General features: G+C 47.2%; 2 protein-coding genes and 2 long non-coding RNA genes across 21 annotated transcripts in view; 2 read left to right on the forward strand and 2 right to left on the reverse strand.

The window, feature by feature from the left end:
- The first annotated feature begins 2,928 nt into the window (after nt 1–2,928).
- LOC121661325 lies at nt 2,929–4,867 on the forward strand. The gene is made up of 2 exons (XR_006014922.1): nt 2,929–3,967; nt 4,056–4,867. It is a non-coding gene; the product is annotated as an uncharacterized LOC121661325 (long non-coding RNA).
- A 2,606-nt stretch (nt 4,868–7,473) lies between these two features.
- On the forward strand, nt 7,474–10,995 carry LOC121661326. Its single transcript, XR_006014923.1, has 3 exons — nt 7,474–7,632; nt 7,985–7,991; nt 10,850–10,995. It is a non-coding gene; the product is annotated as an uncharacterized LOC121661326 (long non-coding RNA).
- Nucleotides 10,996–14,645: 3,650 nt separating this feature from the next.
- On the reverse strand, nt 14,646–18,050 carry LOC121661327 (ribulose-phosphate 3-epimerase-like). 2 transcript variants are annotated; one of them, XM_042021365.1, is made up of 4 exons: nt 17,863–18,050; nt 17,644–17,783; nt 16,674–16,760; nt 14,646–16,249 (listed from the first exon to the last, which is right to left on the reverse strand). In XM_042021365.1, exons 1-4 carry the CDS (start codon nt 17,963–17,965, stop codon nt 16,238–16,240), a joined length of 342 nt encoding a protein of 113 aa, XP_041877299.1. In that variant the 5' UTR covers nt 17,966–18,050; the 3' UTR covers nt 14,646–16,237. The 2 variants fall into 2 exon arrangements, with proteins under 2 accessions (XP_041877299.1, XP_041877298.1); XM_042021364.1 differs by having other exon boundaries at nt 14,646–16,253; nt 17,863–18,036.
- Nucleotides 18,051–20,244: 2,194 nt separating this feature from the next.
- The window catches only part of LOC121661329 (protein unc-80 homolog), a 146,427-nt gene continuing 143,150 nt past the window's right edge, over nt 20,245–23,521 (reverse strand). For all 17 annotated transcript variants that reach the window (XM_042021374.1, XM_042021382.1, XM_042021370.1 and 14 more), the window contains one exon: nt 20,245–23,431. In XM_042021374.1, coding sequence (XP_041877308.1) covers nt 23,162–23,431 — 270 coding nt within the window. In that variant the 3' untranslated portion in view covers nt 20,245–23,161. The remainder of the gene's footprint in view (nt 23,432–23,521) is intronic.

Here is a 23,521-nt window from a genome sequence, read left to right on the forward strand (position 1 = left end):
AATTGTTCTTTCCAAGGATTTCTCAGCTTTTGAGTTAGGACTAGCTGGCATAAACTCCTTGGCTGCAGCACTCAAATGCTCCTGCCAACCTCAGCTTTTTAGGTGAACTTTGAATGGTTTGGAGCACTTTGAAACAACTGTGAGCTGTACTGGAGGGGTCCAGCCAAGAGCTTCCCCTGCCATCGGGGAGTGAGGGGGAGGGGTGGCAAAGTGCTCCTTGGCCAGCCCTGGCTAAGGAACAAACTTCCTGGTGTGTTGCCATTGGAGAAACACAGATGGTACTTTCACAGGGAAGGTCGGGTGCAATAGTTACATCTTTTACCTAAAAAGCTGGCTCTTGTTTTACTATGAGCAGGTAAAGTACTTGCATTAAGGCTGGTTTAAGCTGTACTGGGGGTCATGGGTAAGAAATAGTCTCTTCAAAGCAGAAGCCATTTTCTGCTTGGTTTTGCATCAGGAATGTGGCACCTCAGGTTCGCCGACTTCCTCTCTGTGGAGTTATCAAAGTCCTTGGTGATCTCAAACCTATTTCTCAGTGCTTAAAGAGCACCTGGCAAATCCTGCTGCCTCCCAGCCTCCTCCTAAAGCAATCTCTGGAAACTGTTGGAATTTTTGCTTGTCTTTATTATGTACTTCTAACACTGCCTTGATTTGCAAATGAATACCTGTCCTCTTAATTTTCTGCCTCTCACCATAGAGAAAAATGTGTTAGTTGCATGGAGGGCATGTAATTTCTATATGCATTCAGATCAACCACAGACATGTAAAGAAATAAAGCTAATGTGACAGCATTCCATACACCAGAGCTCTCGTAAACTGAATGCATGTAAGTGTGCCTTTGTAGTGCAAGCATGCATTGTGTTGCCTCTTCTTGTTTGTTGAATAGACCTTTGCAGAATTATATACAGTACTGGTTGGTGTTGTTTTTAGTGATGCTCATGACAGCACAGCTCTCCCTGTGTCTCGTTACAGATAGAAGACCTGTCAGACAAAGCTTTTTCCTTGCGTCACACAAAGTACGAAGAAAGAGAGCGTGCGAGGTGGTCACTCTGGGAGCAGAGCCGCTGGCCCAGGAGGAACAGCAGGCAGGTGTATTGGCTTTGATAAGAGCCTTCCTATTGAAGCTGGTGTGGGCTGTAGTACAGCAATGTCAGAAATGCTGCCACAGAGAAGTTTGAAAATGAGGGTACCATTCATTAATTAACTCATCAGGGACAGTACCAGGTATGTTTGACTTAGTGGCTGGAAAGGGAAGGCAGTGCTGAGGCATGCATACTAACAGAAATTGGGCATGTTAGTGACCTGGCATAACTAAACAAATACCTTCCTCCCTCACTGAACACAGAGCTCTGCTAGACTGTGCCACTCCCAGTTACTATGACTTTAGCCACCCAGTGTATCATGAGTCCCTCTTCCCTCTCCTGACTCAGATGAAACTCCACAGTGTTCAAAGATGTGTTACTGAAGGGTTCTGGGCTGTGCCAGGGGCCTTACACTTAGAAAGTCATTGTGTTCATTCTCACAGGCTTGCCATCTGGTGCAGAACTCATCAGATTTAAATAGAACCATTAAAAGTCTTGCAAAAAGTAGCGTATATCAGAACAAATGTCATAAAGCTGCATTTGCAGTTTGGCCCTGAGACAATGATTCCCATAAATCACTTCACAATCTGCCAGGACAAAAAGCAGCCTATAAATGTTGGGATAACTTTTTCTGCTATTTATCATATGCTTGTGTCTACTCTTGGCTGCAAGTGAACCATGATTTTGCGGAGGGAGGGTCCCAAGTGCAGGGGAGCCGGCCAGAGTCACGACACGAACACCAGTACAATTTGAGCATTGTGCTCCACTTTATTCTTTAGTTACACCAACTTATATCTACTTTGCAAAGATTCATGCCTTATTCCCACGAGACGGCCTCTAAGCAGCGGGGGAGCCGATCAGTGTATAACTTTGCCAAGGATTTTCAAGGCTGCCTGCTGCCAGGTGTCTTCCAGGACTGCCTGCAGCCAGGGGCCAGTTCAGGGGTTCTTCCTCAGCAACCCTGGGCTGGCCAGACTTTCCTGGGGTATCATATGCCCTTGTTCCACAAGGAATCCCTCTACACCATGACACTAGGAATAAATAGTCAAAGATAGCTTTTTTTAATGCAGGATAAAACTAGAGCTAAGCCATATTGAGGAATTCTATTAAGCAATTTTGAACATAAACCTCACAACTTCAGAAAGTGCACTGAAAAGTAAAGAGTTAATTTTGCCTTAATTTTGAAACTGTGAACTCCTTGGTAAAATCTTAGTGCTGCTTGAATTCAGAAGTAAACTGCTCATTGACATGAGTAAGGTCAAGCTTCCACCTGGCATTTCAGATGCATGCCACTATTTCATATCTAGTTTAAATTTCTATTAGAAGTAGGTCAAAATTTTTAGTCTTACTACATTTTTGATTGCTTTGTACTTGAGTCCAGAGCAGAAGTGATAAGGGAGAGCCCAAGGACTTGTGTCTCAAGTTGCACTGGCACAGTGCTGACAGTGCAGTTTGGACCCCCCCCACTGGCTCCAGTGGGTGATGCTGCTCTCCCGAGTGGAACAGCCTGTGGCTCACTGATTCCTCTTGTTCAAAATCACAGTTCTGGTGAGCCTGTGGAGCAAGATGCAGGAGTGGGACCAGTTACTAGCTGTCTACAGCCAGAGTGTGCCTGTCCCACCCGTTTTTATCCACTTAGTTCCTCCACATAGTGCTTTGCTTTGGCTCCAGCCAACAAGGTTGTCAAGAATCACACCAGTTTTCCTCTGCTTTTTCGGTTTAAACAAGCAGAATGGAGGCAGTGTGTATGAAGAAACAGAACATCTGAAAAGAAAATGTGAACTGCTCATGGCAATGTGAAAGGGCAGGGAGTAGCTCTTAAAACTCATTTCTAATTCTGCACTAGATCTTACAGCAAAAATGCTGATGGTCGACACAGTCAGGACTCGGTGCAGAAAGACCATTGCGCTGCTGACCCTGCTCCTGTCCCAACTTTGGAAGCCCACAGCTCTGTATGTTCAGGGATAGCACCACTCTGCAGGGAGAGCCAGGAAGAGAAGGTGGGTGCTTCCAATAGCTTCCAGGTCTGGTCAGTTCTTCAGTGACAACAAAGAAACCTGAAGATACTCTCCTGTCTCACTGATCAGAATCTCAGGCTGTCATCTTAGTTAATGTGCACTGAACGTAGTACTCCTGTTTAGAACTATATTGCTGTGCTTTGTAAATTAATGCCAGATCTGTCAACAGGTAAAAGTTTCATTGCTCAGTACACATGGCACATGTTTTTGAGGTGAGTATGGAAGGACTGGGTTCAGGCTGGGGTTTTTTCAGGGGTGTTGGCCAAGGTTCCAGACAGGCCTGGTCATTAGGGGGTCAGATATCCTGATGGTTGGGCATTGTGGAAAAGAGTTTCTTGCCTGTTCAAGAGTGGGTCTATTATTAGTTCAAAACCTTATGCAGCCAGCTTACATCTTGGTGCCTAGCAGTGTTATTCTTTATCTGAAGAGCCCTGCAAACACTGTAAAGAAAGACACTTGTTTGTTACTTGATAGGAGATGATTCTGTACAGAGTTAATCAGTTCAGACTCAACTGAAATCCCTTTTTATCCTCTATACCCTTTTCCACCTCACTCCTACTCTTCCTTTCAGTCTGGGCTGTGGGAACTTTTTCACTAAAAGGTGAAGAGATAGAAGCTTTACTGTGCCAAGATCAAGTAACAAATCAGACTGAAGTGTCAAATGCAGCTTTCCCCAGTGACTCTCCCTGCACTCCAGGCACACCCACTGCTTTGCCAGACAATGGCTATCTGCCAAGAAAACAATCTACCCAGGAGTCAGAAGACTGCAAAAGCATTTGCCTGGGAAGCAACAGTACAAGAAAACAAAGGTGACAGGGAATAATGTGGTTCATTAAGAAAGCCAATTAAGGTGGAGAGAAGTGTAAGGTAAAATTTCTCTTTCACACAGCATATGACAGTACAATTCAAAACCTTTATGTTAGCTGCATATATTTTCTTTCTTGCTTTGTAACAGGCAGGATAAATCCCAAAGACAACACTTTCTTCTTCCTGAACCCCAAGAGAAAGTAATTATTTCAAGCTGGAAGTCTAATATTGCCAGTGTTAGGAGTGGGAGCACATAAATTGCTGGCACCATTCACTTTCTGTTGTCATATTGCCATATTTGTCAATAATCATCCTTTTCTGTTTGTTTGTTTTCAAATGCATATCTGGTTCAAGTGGACTCTGGTGCACCAGGAGATGCTGCCTACCTTATCCAACAACTTCAGCTGAACACAGAAAAACTACTTGAAAATAGTGGGGATAAGCGATAGCTTCAGATTATTTTCTTGTGTGGCATGACCATGGGGCAAAAACCTAACTGCATGTGTAAGGTAAGGGTAGGTGAGAACCAGCAGTTCAAACCAGGGGATCTGGAAGCCTCGCATCTAGCTTAAGTTGTGTAGTCGGCTCTCAGTAGTGCCAGGGCATGTTTCATATTGATGTCCTCAAGCAATAAGGTAGAAGTAGCCCGCTGCATTGCCATAGTCAATGTATCTCACACCTGGAAAGCAGTGTCTCTGCTTCGGGCCTGTGGGGAGGGAGAGACATGAAGAAAGAGGGGTCAGGTCAAATCAGTGACACACCCCATGGAATACTGTGCTTTGGCTCATCTTACTTCCTTAGTCCTTGGGTAGCTAATGAGGCTCATAATACTTTGCTTTAATATGTTAAAGTCTTGTTCCAATTTCTGTACAGTGCCTTGTAAGAGTCTAGTAAGTATGCCAACATTTGGTGACTAGCTGGAAAGGAAAAGATGATTGATGTCTTGAAGAGCAATAAAAAGAAAGCTCCAAAGCTTTCCATTGTGATTCTGGATAGATTTTTCATTTCCCAGTGTATTCACAGTGAGAAAACAAAAGCAAGTTGTTTAAACTTGCATCTAAATAGCATAGCTTGGAATGTATCTGCAATCCCAAGAAGTATTAACAGAGATTAAACATTGAATGTACAGGCAGTTTTTCTGTGTAGGACAGTTGAAGCCAATTTAATAGGACTCTCTGGTTTTTGTGCAGTTTTCTTCCATGTGTAATATCTGGAATGGCACTGGACAGATGACCCAGTTTTAGTGTCAATTTATTTTTTTGGTCAAAATGACAGGAAATACAGGCCATATGAAAACAGTTCAGTAAAGTTTCAACACTACAACCTATTGCTACATTGTAGTTTATTGCACATTCTGATTATTTTTAAAACACTTTTTTAACACTGGTTTGTCTTAAACTTGAATCTTGCCTTAAGGTCTGATGCAATGTTTGATACAAGGTTTTTTTTAAAATTAAAAGTTATTTCTATATATGTTGTATATAGTCTGAATTTGATGGCTTTTTAGAAGTGAAGAAGTAGCAGCAATACTTCCTCTTGGCACAGAGCCCTGCTTGGCCTACAAACCCACTGCACCTTTGCTGTGGTACTGATGCTCCACTGATGCTGTGAGGCCAAGGGCCCCCTCAGTGCCTCCGTACAGAGCAGTGTGTTGCCCTCTCTCTTGCCCTGCATGTGCATCTGCTTCCAGGAAAAAGTGTCTGAAAGGTTCATGTCTCAGATGTTTTGCAAGTCTTTTCCATACCCTTATCTACTCCTTAGGAAGCCTGATCTGACCTGCTCTCATGTGTTGTAAAGTATTTGAACCTTGATAGTGTGCCCCAGCCAAAAAATTTTTAGTTATTTTTTACCAGAGCCCTCAGAGTGGGACCAGGCTGGAATTACCCTCACTGGCTTCACCTGGCCTTTCCAACTTCAGCTGCAGCACATCAGCCCCAAGAGGGTTTTTAAGCTCCAGTCTGAAGCTTTGAGTGGAGAGGTGGTATAGGTTTATATCTGTTCTCTGCTGGTCTGGTGTTTGGATTTCCTGGACTAACTTGGCTCCTGACCACTGGATGGGTTTTGTTGCTGTCATCGTCTTGACTCTGCTTGCCTGGATGAGGAGTCCCACCTGTTAGAGCCCTCAGGAATTCATCAAGGACTGAAAGGTAAACTGTGCTAAAGTGGAAAAGAATTGGGAAAGAAGAAGCTGAAAAACTAAGTATCAAGACAGCAAGAAATAGATAAAAAGGATTGTGCCGCACTATATCAAAACCAATCATCAGAAAAGTGTGTGTGGAGCTCATGGACAGAATAGAGAAACCAATCAAGCAATGTGAAATCTCATGCAAAATGTATATGTACTGTATTATGGATGAGTTGTAAAATGTATAAGTAGAGTATCATGTAAAGGTTGTAAGATGTAGAAGTAGAGTAATATGTATAAGTAAGTAAAATGTATAAGTAGTGTATTATGTATAAGTAGGTAAAATGCATAAGTACTGTGTTGTGTAGAAGTTGTAAAAAGCGTAAGTAAGAAAATGTATTAAGTAGAGTGATATGTATAAGTAGGTAGAATGTATAAGTAGGGTATGATGCCAATGTTGTGAGATGTGTGAGTGGAGTGTATTTTAAACAATAAAAAGCTTCTGTGAAATCATATTGATTCGTTGATCAGAAGGCATGAGTTCCTGCACTCACCCAGCTTTGTTGTAAGGTATGGGCTTCCTTTGTTGTCTGACACCTGGGGCAGAGGGAAGAATTCTTGCACTTCAGGAGAGGGGACAGACTAAGTAAACCAGCCAGCCAGGCCAGCTGCCTTCCATGTCCTGAGAGTGCTGCCAGGCAATGGAAATACAATCCAGTTTATGGGAGGGTTTTTCTTTACTGGAGGGTGCAAACAGAAGGGTGTTAAAAAGGAGGCCAAAGACCCCCTGTGTCGTAGGAGCTGGGTTATCCCAGTTTGGTTAGCCTGGGAAACTGCAGAGCATCGCTGCACTGCAGTTCAGGTCCCAGCCGTGGTGCCAAATCATCGTGTGGTTGTGAGGTCAGCCCTGGTGTGGGCTAAAGCAGCTGCTGGGTACCTTGCCCATTACAGGGGCTGTAGAGGCGGATAGTGGCCCAAGCAAGGGGAACCGTGGTTGCTGTGTCCTCTCTTGTATGTTCTTGCCAGCCCTTGTGGGAACTTGCTAGTGCTTCATGAGACAGCAATAAAAAGGGTAGTTAGGCTGAACAGGCACAAGACAGAAGCAAAACATCTGTTTTGTCATTACCCCAGTCCACCTCTGGCAGAAATCTTTTCTCCAACAGCTGCTTCTCAGCTGGCTAGGCCTGTGGCAGCAGACTGTGGCTGCTGGAGCACCGTGCCAGAGCTGTTCCTCCTCCCACGGTGCCAGCACAGGGCTGTTACATGCAGTGGTGGTGCACAGGGCTCTGCCATCAGTTGAGCAGGATATGTGCGTGTGGCAGGCAGAATCCAGTGGGAAGCGGGGCCAGGAACAGGCAGCATTTCCCCCATCACCTGCCTGCCTCCAGCATCCCTCCATCTGGCAGGGCCGGGTGTGGGCAGTGTTGTGGGCACATGGCGAGTGAGATGCTTCTCAAGAAGCTGCAGACTTGTGCCCTGACTTCTCTGTCTCCACTCTGTGTCTTGGCTCCAGACAGGGAGGCACCTGATTTTTCAACAGCCCCATTTCAGTACAGGGACAGGGTTAGAAAACTTGCTAAAACTTGCTGAACTCAACTTGGTTCCAGGATGTCTTGGTTTGAAAGACAGGGGTCTGCTAAGGAAGGCAAAAGCCTCCCTTGGAGTGGCAGATGCAACCCCCCCTTCCCTCCGAGTTATTGTAATTTTGAAATCATGGGGTGTTGGGGTCTTCCCCCCCTGCCATGTAGCCCTGGGAGAGGGGCCCTGGGGGGGAGACAGAGGGTTTCCCTGCCCCTGGTCAGCCTCATTCCCGATTGGTTGGTTTTTGTTCCCTGGCGTGGCCAAGGACATTTGGGTCCTGTGACTGCAGAGTTCCTGAGCAGAGCCCTGGCCAATAAAGATCTCTGAAACATCTGCCAAGAATCCGTCCATATATACTTCTTTTCCACGAGACTCCTGGTTTGATATATACTTGTTACAGTAATCCCTGCAGTAACAAACTGGTGGAGGAATGCGGGCAAGACACTGATCCCTGACGAAAATTCGTGAATAAAAAACCACTCTAGACCTCTCTCTTCTCATCTTGGTTTGGATATTTTCTCTGGACTATGGAAGAATCGTGGGAAATGGGGCTCTCTGGGCCACAGAAAAAAATGTATCTAGAAGTAAAAGGAATCCTTGAACAACAAAACAAAAAAGTAATGCAACGGGGAGATCTAGAACATTTCTTTATCTGGCTTTTCAAAAGGTTCTCTTATATTTCTCCAGAGTTACTTTTTGATATCGAACCTCCTGGATCTTGTGAGGGGTGTTTCTGGGATGAGATCTGGGATAAAGTAAGGGATCAAAGAGAAGCTTTCTGTGCATACCTTATAATCAGGGAAGCTCTTGAGGAGCATTTATATGGTCCCATTACCCCTAAAGCAGAAGATCATACTTATCCCGTGGCCAACGCCGCGCGGCCGCCATCCCGTGAGCACATGACTGCAGCTGTGCCGGTGGAGGTGCCTGCGCTGGATGCGCCCGGCCCCCTCGGGAGCGCACGCCTTATCGCAGACCCTGTCCCTGTCTCGGGGTCCCCGGCCACGTGACCGCGAATGAGGGAGCGATGCCGCAGGCGCCGTGGGTGCTGTGGGCCACGAGCAGCCAGGAACCGGGCATTGGCGTGGCAGGCCGCTCTGAGCGACTGGCTCGGAGAGCCCTGCGGAGGGAGAAGCGGCGGTTTCCACAGCGACATGAGAAGCCGTGCAGCGCAGCACCGAGCCGAAACAGGGCCTCACTCAAAGCAGCGTGGAGTTTGCGGAGCGGAACCACTCACAGGCCACGGAGCCAGCGGCGATGGCAACGTGGGGCCCTGCAGAGCCCAGACACGCGCCGGAGCAGCGCCCCTCGGAGAGCGCGGAGCAGCCGCAACGCGGGGCCCCGGCTGAGACGTCGGAGTCAGCGAGGCGGCGGCCACATGGGACCAGCAGCCACGACAAGCACGCAAGCACGTGATAGAAGTTATAGCAACGAAAATCACGGGAACTGTGAAATGGTACAATGTAAAAAACAACTATGGATTTATAACACGAGATGATACAGGAGAAGATCTATTCATCCATAGAACTGCCATTAAAAGGAATAACCCTAAAAATTACCTGCAAAGTGTAGGAGATGGGGAAGTTGTACAATTTGATACAGTGCAAGGAAAGAAGGGTTTACAAGCAGCAAATGTTACTGGGCCTGGAGGTATTCCCATCAAAGGCAGCCGTTATGCATAAAATTATAAACAATATCCATCCCAGCAGTTTCCCTACTCACAACCTACTTTCCCCTTTTACCCTGTACCCAATATCAACCCCTTCCTAAGTTTACCCCATCCCCAGTTTATTCCTAATCCGTTTTTCACCCCATGGCTTCCATATACAATTCCATTTCCCTACAATTCCTCTCCGATGCCGAGGGGGGGATGAAAAGGGGGAGGGAAGAAATTAAACCCTCTCCTGCCTCAGTTTCCCCACAAAGCATGCCCAGAGAGTTCTGTCTCCCTTCTGTCAGCCATAAGATGTTCCACAGAATCTGTTTGGACATTTAAAGACTCAGGAGGGTGGCTTGTTTTGTCTTGAAACTGTTCTTGTTATGTTTATCCAGTTGTTTTCATTCTCCTTTTATTAAAATAAAATGGGTGAGATGTTGGGGTCCCTTCCCCTGCCATGTAGCCCTGGGAGAGGGGCCCTGAGGGGGAGACACGGGGTTTCCCTGCCCCTGCTCAGCCTCATTCCTGATTGGTTCGTTTGTGTTCCCCGGCGTGGCCAAGGACCCTCGCGTCCCGTGACTGCAGAGTTCCTGAGCAGAGCCCTGGCCATGCAGCTAGAGAAATAACGATCTCTGAAACATCTGCCACGAATCTGTCCATATATACTTCTTTTCCACGGGACTCCTGGTTTGAAATATGCTTGTTACAGTAATCCCCGCAGTAACAATGGGGCTTTTAGGCAAAGATACGGGAAATAGGAATAACAGCTCTTTACTATTATATATGTGTATAACCAGTCAAACAAACAACCATAACTATGGCAGTAACAGAAAACAATCACAAACCCAGTGCCAGCCTTCTCGGCTGTCAGGCTGTTTCCCCTCGGGTGTAGTTCCGCTCGCAGCCGGCAGGGGCGCTGGCGGCTCCCGGTGAGCAGGGCAGGTGCGATGGTTCCCCCGCGGCTGCAGGGGGCGCTCCGGAGCGAGCTCGGGGAGCACGCGGCACTGGTGCCCTGGGATCCCAGGAAGGGATGGAACAAAAGCTTCACAAACCCCTGGGTAGCCGATCCTGGTGTCTGGCTGGACCCTCAGGAACAGCAGGCTGGAACGGCAAAGACGAGCACAAATCCTGGGTGGCAGACGAGATGGATCCAAACTGTGAAGCTGCAGTGGGAACCCCCCAGAGGTCTGGGTAGGCAGGGCGAACATGGCTACAATGTAGTAAAGGCTCAAAGCAGGGGCACGGCGGCCACAGCCCAGCTCCCAGCAGGGCAGGGAAGGCGGGCTTGGGATCCTAGGGTTTCTCTGGCAGAAGGCAGAGCAGACGAAGAAGCAGCCTCTCTCTCTCTGTCCAAACACCGGGGACGGGCTGTCCACACACCCAGGTGAAACAAAAGAGTAGCAAGATGCACCCCACTTCAATGGCTAGGTCTTTTGTTTTTCTTAAATACCCAGCAATTTGTCCCCCTGGCAACACGTATGGGGAAAATTCCAGAAAAAAACCCAGAAAATTAATTAATTAATTAATTCCAGAAAATTAACAGAAAAAAACCAGGAGAACTCCTAAAACCCCAACACAGGACCAGCCCTCTCCTTTCATTTCTCCCTATACTGCATGCAGCTGGAATCAGCACTGGTATTCTGGTTTACTGCCTGCAGCCCATGTCCTGGCACAGCTGGGCTCCCACCTCCATACAGTTCAGTTTTGCATGAATGCTGGCGTAATGAGGAACCTGTTGTGGGAACGGGCTTAGGGCTCAGGGCCAGGCTCATCCTTGAAGCCATAAAATGTGTAGAATCCCCTACTTGTTTTCTTTCCTTTTCAAAGTTTTAAAAAGAAAATAAAACCCCCAACAAATCCCAACCTCTCTTTGGTTGTTAAGATTTGGAACAGCTGTTAGTGCTGCTCCTACTGCTGTGGCTGAAGGTATTACAAAGACTGACTGTGAAATACCAAGTTAAAACATAATGCAGAAAGGCCCCCCCCCTCATGAAAGTGAGTGTTTGCAGCTGCACAAAGCCATTTCCCATGTGCTTTATTTACCATGTTCAATCAAGGCATTTTTTTAAACACCTCTTATACTTCCTGCTGCTATAAGGATTTAAAATGCTTCATCTCTGCATCCAGGACCTTAATGGAATGTAAGTAGAAATAAGAATCTTTAAACCCTACTAAAACTAAGCTCTGTGTGTGTCTCCTGTAGTGTTTTACCTCGCTCAGGGCTGTGGGCTGTACCACTCTGTGCAGCACATGTGCAAGCCCAGCATGACTTGGCTCTGTTGTTTTCATCCCGTTTTCCACTTCAGACAGACCTGTGCTGTCAGATCACTCTGGACCACTCTAGACCACGTGCCTCAATACCACAGGCTGTGCTCTCTCTTGTTGCTGAAACCGTATCAGAGGATTGCAGCATCTAATGGACCTGGGGTTTATTCAGCCCTGGGGAGACCATGCAAGTAGCTCTCTGGGTTTTCGTGTCAGCACTCAGTTCCAATCCTGCGACTCAGGGCTTGTTACTGAGCAGGACAACAGCCCCCAAACAGATCACTCTGTAAATGTATAGAGGTGACAAATTGAAACAGTCTTAAGCATTAAAGAACAAGAATCATTCATTACTGTGATTTCATGGACATGGTCACTAGCAGATTTGACCTTAGATGTGCAAAAGCTGCTGCAGCAGGAGTCACTTGCATAAACCCACATTGGTGGGATTCAGACAGAAGGAAGCAATTAAGTAATTTTACTTTGTGGGTGTAACGTCTCGCCCACACGACTCCTAACCCAAGAGTCAATGCAGGTGCAAATTTACCATCTTTAAAACAATTACAAAATGACTACAACCTATGAACAGAGAAAATACCGTACGGTTCCACAAAGCCTAGTACCATCAATTAACTAGCACAACTTGGCTGTTGCCCCCAAATTAATTAGGAAAAAAGTAGAAATAGTTTGATTACCCTCTCAATCCAGCTTACACTCAACTGCAGGAAGTTAGTATACTAGAGCTGTTGTCCTACTACTTTCAACAGCATGAAAAGCCAGACTCCACATCCTGAACTACCATTTTTGTAGCAGCTGGTGGCTGTCCAGCCTGCATTTTAGCTACCAGAGCTGTGACTGTTTGTCCATGCATACATTAAACTCTATGCTGGTTCTTTCCAGAAGCACGGATAAGCTACTCTAACACACACCCAACAGCTCTTGGGACTATAGCCTTTCATGGCCAAGCTTGCTTTGGCAAACCTCTTCTGAAGTATCTCTCAGTACAATAGGTCCAGACAACTCCATTTTTCTTTTGCTAGTTCCCAAATGGCGTTGCAAGTGGAAACAGGAAGCAACAATGTTTGTTCACCTAAGCCACAATTAACCATGCAGAAAAAATGTTACAGTGCAGATACTGCAACACGATGTATCAAACCAGGAGGCCTGTGGAAAAGAAATATATATGGACAGATTCTTGATAGATGTTCCAGAGAGGTTTATTTCCCCAGCCGCATGGCTGGGGCTCTGCCGAGGAGCTGTTACAATCACAGGCCAGAGGGTCCTTGCCCGCGCAGTGAAACACAAACCAACCAATGGCGAACAAGGCTGACCAGGGGCTAGGGAAACCCTGTGCCTCCCCGCCAGGGCCCCTCTCCCAGGGCTACATGGCGGGGGAGGGACCCTGACATTTCACCCATTTATTTTTAACAAAAAGAGATTTAAAACTTAACATTGAAAACAACTGGATAAACATAACAAGAACAGTTTCAAAACAAAACAAGCCACCCTCCTGAGTCTTTAAATGTCCAAACAGATTCTCTGGAACATCTTAAGGCTGACAGAAGGGAGACAGGACTCTCTGAGCATGCTTTGTGGGGAAACTGAGGCAGGACAGGGTTTAATTTCTTCCCTCCCCCTTTTCATCCCCCACTCGGCATTGGAAAGGGATTTTTGGGGAAACAATTGGCAAAAGCATGGTTTTGTGAGGGAAACCGTGGATGAAAAAACGGATTGGGAATATGCTGGGGGTAATAGGACATAGGGTAAAAGGGAAGGGTGGGATTAGGAAAGGGAGACTGTAGGGGGGGCCTACAATGGAGATACTGTCTAACATGACTACGATTTTTTGCATATATACTGCCTTTTACAGGAACACCATCAGGCCCAGTGACCTGCGATGCTTGTAACCCTTTTCTACCTAGTACAATTTTGAATTCCACCACCTCTCCATCTCCCAGGCTTGGGATGCATTTTTCAGGGTTATTCTTTTTAATAGCGGTTCTATGCACGAAGATGTCTTGCTGGTTGTCACACCTTGTTATAAAACCATAATTTTGCTTTGCGTTCTTGCATTCCCTTTTGCTCACTCCCGTATTGGAATTGCTGGAGCTGCTGGGGCTGCTGGAGCTGCTCGTGCCTGCGCAGTCTTCCCGGGGTCACGTTCAGGGCTGCGCGGGCCGGGCTGGGCCACGCCGCTCAGTTCTCCGTGCGTCGCCTCCTCTGGTCGCAGCTTTGCTGCCGCTGCCAGGCGCTGCAGCCATGTCTCGGCCGGGCCCCTGAGCGATTTCTCCCCCGCGCCCTGCTTCAGTGCGTGTTTCGGCTGGGTGAGGCTCCACTCCGCTGCCACCACTGCCATGGCCGCCGCCTGCGCGCCGCCCCTCTCAGTTGGGCGTACATGGGGCTTGCTCCACCACGCGCTCCGCGGGGCTGGGCGGGCACCACCGGGTCGCGCTGCTCCCGCTGCGCCTCACTCCGCTGCTGACACTGTGGCTCGCGTGGCTCTGCCCATGCGCAGGAATTGCCTCACTGCTGCTTGCAGAGGGCTTGGTCCACATGGCCAAGGCTGCACGGTCCCTGAGGCAGGCTTCCCTTCACCAAGACACAGCTGACATTGTTCAACAGTCTCGGTAATTAAATAATATTCACGAAAATATCCTTCCCTCGGCATATATTTTGACTCAAAAATTAACTGTGTCCAAACAGTGTTCCAAAAGTCTTTGGTAAGAATCAAATCCCAAGAAACATAGAAAAAGTTCTTAAACAACCATGCCAGGAAGTGTTTCAGTTTCTTTTGAGCTTGAATTAAGCTAAAATTTACAAATAATTTTTCAAGAATCTTTTCAAGTTTAAAATAAATGTCCATATGCAGCTCTGAGAGCCAAGAGTCTTCCCACGGTTCCTCCATAGTTTAGATATGGATTAGATGGAATAGCAAAACAAAACAAGAAGAGAAATCCAAAGTTTCTAGGGTTTACTAACACATATCAGTCGCTTAGGGATCAGGGATTGTTCTGCTCGCAATTCTCCACCATTTGTTACAGTGCGGATACTGCAACACGATGTATCAAGCCAGGAGTCCCGTGGAAAATAAATATATATGGACAGATTCTTGATAGATGTTTCAGAGATGTTTATTTCCCCAGCCGCATGGCCGGGTTCTGCCGAGGAACTCTTACGGTCACGGGACCCGAGGATCCTTGCCCGCGCAGTGAAACACAAACCAACCAATGGCGAACGAGGCTGACCAGGGGCTATGAAACCCCGTGCCTCCCCTCAGGGCCCCTCTCCCAGGGCTACATGGCAGGGCTACAAAAAAAGTGGCAGTTAGCCATTTCAGACACTTGTCTAGTGTCTGAAATAGCCTTAGCTCCTCCTGCTTAGCAAGGGCAGTGGCTCTCACTCTGGGGCACCTCACAGGTCCCAGGCTCAGAAGGGCTGCACCAGCTCTAGCACTGCCTCAGCAGCTGCCAGGTGACACCTGCCTAGCTGCAGCTGCTGAGCCTCCTGGCCTGGCCCCCCAGGGCAGCAGACTGTTTGCAACCCTTCTGTAATTGCAACTTAAAAGGAAAAATACCACACAGAATACCATGAAATATTAAAGAGTCAACAATCCTAATTGTAGCCATGGGAGACCTAATAATAGCCTGCTTGGTCTTCTCTAGTGCATTGTAACTCACCTTTCACATGCCCAAACAGGCCAGGCCTGCGGACACAGCAAATTGAAGGACTGATAACTATTTGGTTCCACAAGCTGTTTTACAGACCCATCTCCAGGCATTTCAACCTACGTATCTCTTCAGCAGATACCATCACTTACTCAGACATATGTACAAACCAAGGAGACTGAGAGGCAAGATTAAGGTTTTGTTATCTGAAGAGTATTAAAGCAACATTCTTCTGAGGAATTCCATCACTTCCAGGAATTTCAGACACAGCTGTCTTAACTGGCTGTTTGAAAGGTAAATGAGAAGATATTCCCCACTTTGTGATCTGGTAAAGATGCTGCACTGACTGATTTGATGCTTGACTTCTATAGGCCAAATACTTCCAATGCAATAGTAACACTTAGAAGAACACTTTTACCATCACTGGGATTTTTTTTTAGCCCTCTTAAGCTGCATTTTACTTGAACTTACTCCCAAAGCCACTCATTTATGACAGTCAGCTTAAAAGAACTTACCACACCAAGGAAGGGGTGTTTAATGCAGTAGTGAAAAAGTTTTGTAGGAATGCACAGATCAAATGACAAAATACAGGCAGCAGAAGGCAGTTTGATTAAGAGTCTTCCACAAGAGAGATTCTTGTGGCGATGCTACACTCTTCTAGCAAGCAACAAACTGACTGTAGTTCAATCCAGTCAGCATTGTTGGAGGTTGTGCCACAAAATTAGCCTCCACAAAATCAAGAGACAGGTTCAAACCACTGAAAGACAGCAAGAATGTTTCCCACTGCTGCTTGCTTCATTGCAGTGAAGGAATGATTCCTCTGTTCAGCAGCAAGAAGTTTCTGTAGTTGGTGTTCATCCAGCCCTCCCTTATGCGTGAGAAAAGAGTTCTCCTGTGTGCCCAGAGCCTTCTGGAACACGGCTTGGGCAGGTCTCATCGATCCAGACTGCGTTTCTGGGCTGCTTCTGAACACACATTCCTGAGGAGGTTGATCACAGACCTCGGGTCTGCGCTCTTCATAATAGCACTGCCAGACACAATCATATTGGCACCTGCCTGGAAGACATCAAACACCCGCTTAGTCACACGGAACAGAGCCACTGCCTACAGCTTGCTTGTAAAACACTGGAGGTGGTTGTGAATTCTGGGCTGGTGTGCAAACAAGTGGGACACACATGACACACCTCTAACTACAATCCCAAGTCAAGTTCAGAAAACACAGCTCTTCCCCAAATACGTAATTTCTTCATCACATTGCTTCTATTTACACCAACATAAAAGAAACAAACTTCTCTATCTTAGGGTAGGCTACAACAGCGACTATTAAAAAAGATTAGATCTCAAACAGATTTTGATATTAAATGTGTTTTACAGTTTCCTCTGAAAACTAGAAATTCCTCCTAAGCTTTATTTTCTGGGTGTTGATAAGTCTCTCAGCACAGTGACTGAGAATGCTGCTCTGTTGCAACCTCTTACCTCTGCGCACTTATGGATGGTGTCAGGCCCAACTCCTCCATCCTCTTCTATATCCAAGGAGGGAAACTGTGTCCTCAGCCACTGAACCTGAGGAACCAGATAAAAAGGCAGGCACTGAGATCCACATGAGCTGCCACCCTACAGCTTCTTACAGATCTAGACAAGGTTTATCTACTTCACCACTATACTCCCTACTGTTAATTAGCTTTTAGCTCAATAAATAATGAAAGAGAAACATAGTTTAACTTTGACATCGTGTCTTCCATAAATTTCTGTTCTCTGAACCCAGGTTCTACCATCATCATCAAAGCCATGTCTACCTGATTGGCCCAAGGTGCCAAGTGTTCAACTGCAGTGCCTGCTTGATGGCCAAGCCAACCTGCAGGAAGGGAAGCCAAATCCAAGTGCACCTTAGGATTCATGCACCTCAGGGCAAGACTGGCCTGAGCTCAGTGCGGATTCCTAAGAAAATAATTACATGTCTGTGTAATGGCAGGAAGAACAGGCCTCTTTATTTAAAAATTCCAGATTTTCTTCACTAAAATTGAAGACTAACTTCATGCACAGTGTGTTAGGGCTGCATGTGCCAATCCCTGACCACCTGAAGTGGAAACAATGAGTTTTTCATAAAATCGTGGAATCAAAATAGCTTGAGTTGGAAGGGACCTGCAAGGCACATCAAGGCCAACTCCCAGCCTTGCACAGACATCCCACCAATCCCACCCTGTACGTGACAGCGGTGTCAAAACGTTCCTGGAGCTCTGGCAGCCTTGGGGCGTGACCATTCCCTGGGGAGCCTGTCCAGTGCCCAACCACCCTCTGGGGGAAGAACCTTTTCCTTATATCTTGCCCAAACCTCCCCTGACACAGTTAACAGGTCGTTCCCTTGGGTCCTGTCAGTGGTCACCACAGAGAACCTGCCAGCAAGGCAGTTGTTAGTTAAGCAGGGCACAGTGTGTACTCCTCTCACCTTCATCCCATTCTCCCAAATGTCCTTTATCAGTGCCCTGGGATTGCCCGTCGCTTCTAGATGTAAAGTGTACTGGTTTGCTCCAGCGACTGCCATGGGCTTCACCCACTGCTCTGGCGTGGCCACCATCATGTGCATGTCTGGAAGAGGAGAGCGAGCGGGCAGTGGGGCTGAGTTCCGCTGCCGGAGGGGCAGTGCCCTGCAGCCCCCGGCCCTTACCGAAGAAGGGCTCCTGGCCCAGCCACTTGCGCAGGCACTCCACGACGGGGTGGCCAAAGGTGATGTTCGGGATGAAGTGTCTTGGGGCCGAAGAAAGGGACATGCCCGCCTGCAGGTTACACCCCGGGCCGGCCGGCAGGGGAGGGGCAGGCTGTTCCGGCTGCTCCCCCCGGCCTGGCCGCTCCCGCCCACTCCCGGCGGTTACATCCAGGTGCAGGCAGTCGGCCCCGCAGTCCAGCATGCGGCTGCACTCAGCGCCCAGCGCCGCCAGGTCGCTATTAAGGATGGAAGGACTGATCCGACACCCCAACACCATCTCTGCCGCCGCGGCTCCTGCTGGGACAGAGGGAGGGCCGGCCGGGCAGTGGGAGGGCCAGGGCGGTGCCCTCGCCATCTTGGGGCCGCTGCTCTGCCTGCGCTGACGCAGCACAAATGGCTCCGGCAGCGCTGGCCTGCCCGTGCCCTCGGGCCCAAACTGGAGGAAATAATAATAATAATAGTAATGTTATAAATAATGTAATTCGTGCTATTATGTATAAAACTGAAATGTAATAAGACCATGCAGAGACAGAGTTTCAAAATCCCTCCACCAGCCTGGCTGAGAGACAAATTTCACAACACTAAAAGAAGTTCTCTCACAGATATAATCAATAAGTGAGGATTCCACCCAGGTGGGGTTGGATCTTATCACTGGGACATTGACACCATGATGACTTGATCACCACCTTCTGATACCTACATGTCTTGGTTTTGAAAGACAGGTGTCTGCTAAGGAAGGCAGAAGCCTCCCTTGAAGTGGCAGATATAACCCCTTTCCCTCTGAGTTATTATAATTTTGAAAAAAATCAAGGGCCTTTAGGCAAAGATGTGGGAAATAGGAATAACAGCTCTTTACTATTATATATATATAACCAGTCAAACAAAACAGCAATAACTATGGCAGTAACAGCAAGGACAAACCCAGTCCCAGCCTTCTCGGCTGTCAGGCTGTTTCCCCTCGGGTGTAGTTCCGCTCGCAGCCGGCAGGGGCGCTGGTGGCTCCTGGTGAGCAGGGCAGGTGCGATGGTTCCCCCGCGGCTGCAGGGGGCGCTCCGGAGCGAGCTCGGGGAGCACACGGCTCTGGTGCCTTGGGATCCCGGGAAGGGATGGAACAAAGGCTTCACAAACCGCTGGGCAGCTGATCCCGGGCTCTCAGGAACAGCAGGCTGGAACGGCAGGCTGGAGTGGCAGGCTGGAGCGGCAGGCTAGAACGGCAGGCTGGAGCGGCAGGGATGAGCAAATCCCGGGTGGCAGACGAGATGTATCCAGATGGGAAAACCCCATGGAGGCCCAGGCAGGCAGGGCGAGCAGGGCTACAGCGTAGCGAAAGCTCCAAGCAGCAGCGGGGCAGGGCAGCCACAGCCCGGCCTCCAGCAGGGCAGGGAAAAACGGCTTTGGGATCCCGGCGTTGTTTCCAGCAGAAAAAGAAAAAAAAACGACCGAGGAACCCGCAGCTCCTTTCTCTGCAGCTCCTCTCTCCGGATGCTCAGAGCGAACTGACCCCACACCCAGGTGTAGACAAAGGAGTAGCCAGGCCCGCCCCACCCCCCTTTTTGTCTTTCTTAAGTACAGCTATTTGTCCCCTAGCAACATGCATATGGGAGAAAATTCCTTTAACAGGAAAAAAACCTAAAACTAAACTAAAACCCCAACACTACATCTCATCTGATAAGGAATCGGACATTCCGGGAACTAAAAATAACTGTTCCAGGAACCAGAGATGGCCCATTCCTCATCAGAGATGGCCCATTCATCACCCAGGATGGACAATTCATCAGACCTGGGAAAGGCTTTGTGCAGCCCAACTTCGGGACAAGAAAACATCATGAATATGCTAAATTGAGAGAAAAATAGAATTAATTTGGACTCTGCCCAAAAACTGTATAAGAAGGAACCAGCCAAAGCAGCATTTGTGAACTTGGCAGGTCTGATGCGATAGAGGTCAGATCTATGCGTGTTCACCCAGCTCCGACCCCGGGCTCGGTGCTGCTTTTCTCGATCGTGGCTTTTGAGACCGATATTTTGGTTGCATAATAAATGTTATTTCTTTATAAATTTTGATTGGGCAATTCTGTTTATCTTAGTTATAACTCTTCTCTAAGTGATCTTAAGTTTCCAACAAAGTGTATTTTGTCCCCCCCAAAGAACAGCTCCAGCCTCACGCTGGGTAGAGCCACTGCCACAGCCCGTTCCCGCGGCACCCCCCACGCCAGGCCTGGGAGCAGATGGGTAAACTTCTAACAAGCGCTGTCGGTATCCCAGAACAAAACCACACATCGAAGTCCTTCGGAGCCCAAGAGACCGACCGTGTTACACAAGAGATTCAAACACAGAAGAACTCTGCCCGTTTCCATCGTTCCTTTGTATTTAATCCTCAGGACAACGTTTGCATAAAATGCTGAGGCAACGTGACTGACTGACACATGGACAAGACGGGCACAGCCGGACGTTGCTGAACACGACATGCACTTAAGGCGTCTAACACTATGTAAAGCAGCATCGTTTGTCTTCACAGCAGAAATACACCAGTTCTGGTACAGAGATACTGGAGGAAAGCACAGACCAGCTAAAGTACTTTGTATGCCACTCATCAGGACGGCATTAAATGCAACTGGTACTACAGTAGAACAAACACATGGGAAGTTAGGCTGATGGGCTGACTTGTCTGTGCCATTTCTCAGCAATCATCCCACAGAACCAAAGCTAGCTGCCCAGCCACCTGGATAAAACTAAATTACAGATTACATCATTTATAAGATGCATTGATTTCTAGTAGGGTAGACATTAAAAAGAGGCATTTTATTCCTTGCTATGGCTTACTACTGTGGATTCAGCTGTGACAGTGGAAAATTGAAAGTTACTATATACACTGAATTAAATGAAGTAAATCACAGTTATTTTGTCACCTCTAGAGTAGAGTACTGTGGGAAGGCCTCTACTTTTCGTTAAGGAAGATGCTTCCTCATTTTCAGCAGAAAAGGTCACTATAAACTGCACCATGAATTCTGTATGTGTTGTGTCCCAGCTGTTTACTCAGCTCATGTCTGACGCTTTCCTCCCTCTCAGACTGCCAGTGACCAAGCCTACCTTGGGACGTGAAAATAAAGCTGTAGGGTTTTTTCTCATTTGTGCATCAGTGTTAATAATAAAACTTAACATCTGGAATTTAGCAATTCTTGAAGTGACATCTGAGCTAGGAGCTAATCTAAAGCAGCATCCTACAGGTAGCTGGCACAGGCTCCAGTGCACTAAGGAGATAAGAAGCAGTACAGCATGTTTTGGTCAGCAGAGGAAACAGTTTGTCATCCAGGATATCCATGGGGACACAGTCACCTCCACCTGAACACCCGTCATACAAGACCAGGTACCCTTTGGAGCTGCATTAGAGCACCACCTGTACATTATATAGCCCCATATATGTGGGGGCTATAGGTGGTGTACTATAAAAATAGTTGCCTTTTCAGGCCTGCTTTTTCCCAAGATATGCTGAGATTCTCCATCTCTCACCAACAGAGTGGTAGCAGAACATGCTCAACACCTGGGAGAAAGATGGCCTTTGCTCTCTTCAGAGGTTTAACGTGAGTGAGTTCCCTGCCCAGACTGGTGTGCACAGCTCCTGTCAAATGTGAGCATTTGGCAAATGCCAGGCAGTGCAGCCTAAGGCTCCATGGGCTTCGCAGGCTGAAACCTGCTGTCAGGTGTGTGGTTAATTGTCAAAGCCCTAGGAAAACCTGTGTGCTGCACTACAGCAGCAAGGCAGCTGTTCATAGGGTAGTACTTCAGCTATTTCAGAGCCAGTGAGGAGTCCTTTCTTTGGAGATGGCTAGAAGGATATAATTTCCCTCCTTAGTAAGGCTGGTTTATGATGTGTGTGTCCAAACTGCAATCTCTCAGGAGCCATAGTAGTAATTAGTGCATTTTAGATACTTTCAGGATGATCCAAAACACCTTCCTCTGCACAATAAGGACACAATTATGAACTCCAGTTAGTCTAACATGAGCCAAAAAAGGCAGAGTGTGATTCCCAAGGGTATCTTTGAGCATTGCTGATGATTTCATGGTTTGTTTCACAGCTGTTTTGCAGTTTGCCCATCAGCAGCTAATGGCTAAATTCCCATTTCAGTGTAATTCCATGACACTGCAGCAAAACCTGTAACTCAGCTGTGACTTCAGCTGATCCCTCTCCAGGGACCTTCACCTTCTGTAAGTGTTACATACATTTAACTAATACTTGCAGCCATGAATATTATATACATAAAATGGAAGCTTTTAAAATACAATCTCAGCACGCCAAAAATAGATTTCATCAAGTTTCTGCCCTGCAATATCCATCTTTTGTTTACAATGTACATATGTATTTATATATATAGGAACACGAAAATACCATATATAAATATTTACTTTAAATCCCTCTAAGTACATCCAATGACATCAGTGGAGCAGTTGCTTGGGTCCACCCATTCCGGATGTGGTTTCTCAGGGGTTTTTTTAAGCTGCGGAGATGAATAGCTCAGTACATTAAAGCAGGACAGTGTGGGCTATTTGTACCACCTGCAGACCACTCAGCCCCTGCCCATCTGTGTCTGTGCATAGCACATGCATTCCTGCTTACTGTATTTAGTTTTACAGAGCAAATATTTCTGTAGCACAAGAGCAGTATTTTACAGAGTGGAATGGAGCTAACATACAAAAGTAAACTCAACTGAAGTCTGCAGTGCCAAAAAAAAAGTCTAATTGCTCTATGGTGCTTATCATTGCTCTGCAAGTTAGAAACAATGGTCCCAGGCTTGAGAAAATCAAGCTTTAGATTGGTACTTTCTGTCAGTGTTTTCACTGTTTTCAAGGTTTAAGAGCCTTGGATTCAGCTACATAGCTGTCCTCTCCAAAACACTACAAAATTAAATCTTGGGCACAGTCTCAGAAGAGAGTTCTCTGTCTCGCACAGTCCAACAGTCCATTACCCAGTGAGGCTGCTGATCACAGTAGATGGCTGTCAGATAAGGGCTCTAGGGACCACGTTTGCCTACACACCCCTCTCCTGAGAATTCTGTACAAATTCTCGGTTCCTGTGGTCCTGTCCTGAACTGAAACAGATCTCACAAACAGAAATTTGCCAGTCTATATAGAGCAACTGGCTGATAGCTATTTCCTGCTTTTGGATCATAAAGTGCTCTTGTTTTAATTAGTTACTATTTAGCAGGGAACTCTAAGGAAAGGTACACGTTTCCTTCCTCTCCCCACTACTGTACTTCCCCAAGAGTTAAACATGAGATTCATCTAGATCGACATCCGTCTCCCCGAGCTCCACATGTGTGAAGCTGAAGTGAGTGGCCAGCAAAGGATTTTCCATCCCGTTGTCCTCACTGATGTGCAGGACAGTGTCCCCATGCTGCAGCAAGCTGGTGGTCTCGAGGCCAGTGTAGTCCTCCGTGTCAGAGAGCTGGGTGGGTGGGGTGCTCTGTGCTGTTGTTGGCCAGGACTCCAAGCCCTCCTCTTTTTCCTTCTCCTTCTCAGCAGAGAGTGCCTCGCTCTGCAGTTGAGGAGAGCTGGTGGTCAGGCTCAGAGAAAGCAGGAGGGAGAGGGGCAAAAAAAGGAAAGGAAGGTCTATAAAGTATTTTCT

This window comes from Corvus kubaryi, unplaced genomic scaffold (genome assembly GCF_017639235.1).
Source record: "Corvus kubaryi isolate FWS band 111438036 unplaced genomic scaffold, C.kubaryi_AGA036_p1.0 37142, whole genome shotgun sequence".
Taxonomy (NCBI): domain Eukaryota; kingdom Metazoa; phylum Chordata; class Aves; order Passeriformes; family Corvidae; genus Corvus; species Corvus kubaryi.

Coding starts and splice junctions, on each gene's coding strand:
- LOC121661327 (XM_042021364.1), bottom strand. CDS start 17,965: ATGTCCCTTTCTTCGGCCCCAAGACACTTCATCCCGAACATCACCTTT. Junction 16,761..17,643: donor TTTGGGAGAATGGGATGAAG/GTGAGAGGAGTA, acceptor CTGGTTCCTCAG/GTTCAGTGGCTGAGGACACA. Junction 16,254..16,673: donor CCATCCATAAGTGCGCAGAG/GTAAGAGGTTGC, acceptor GATGTCTTCCAG/GCAGGTGCCAATATGATTGT.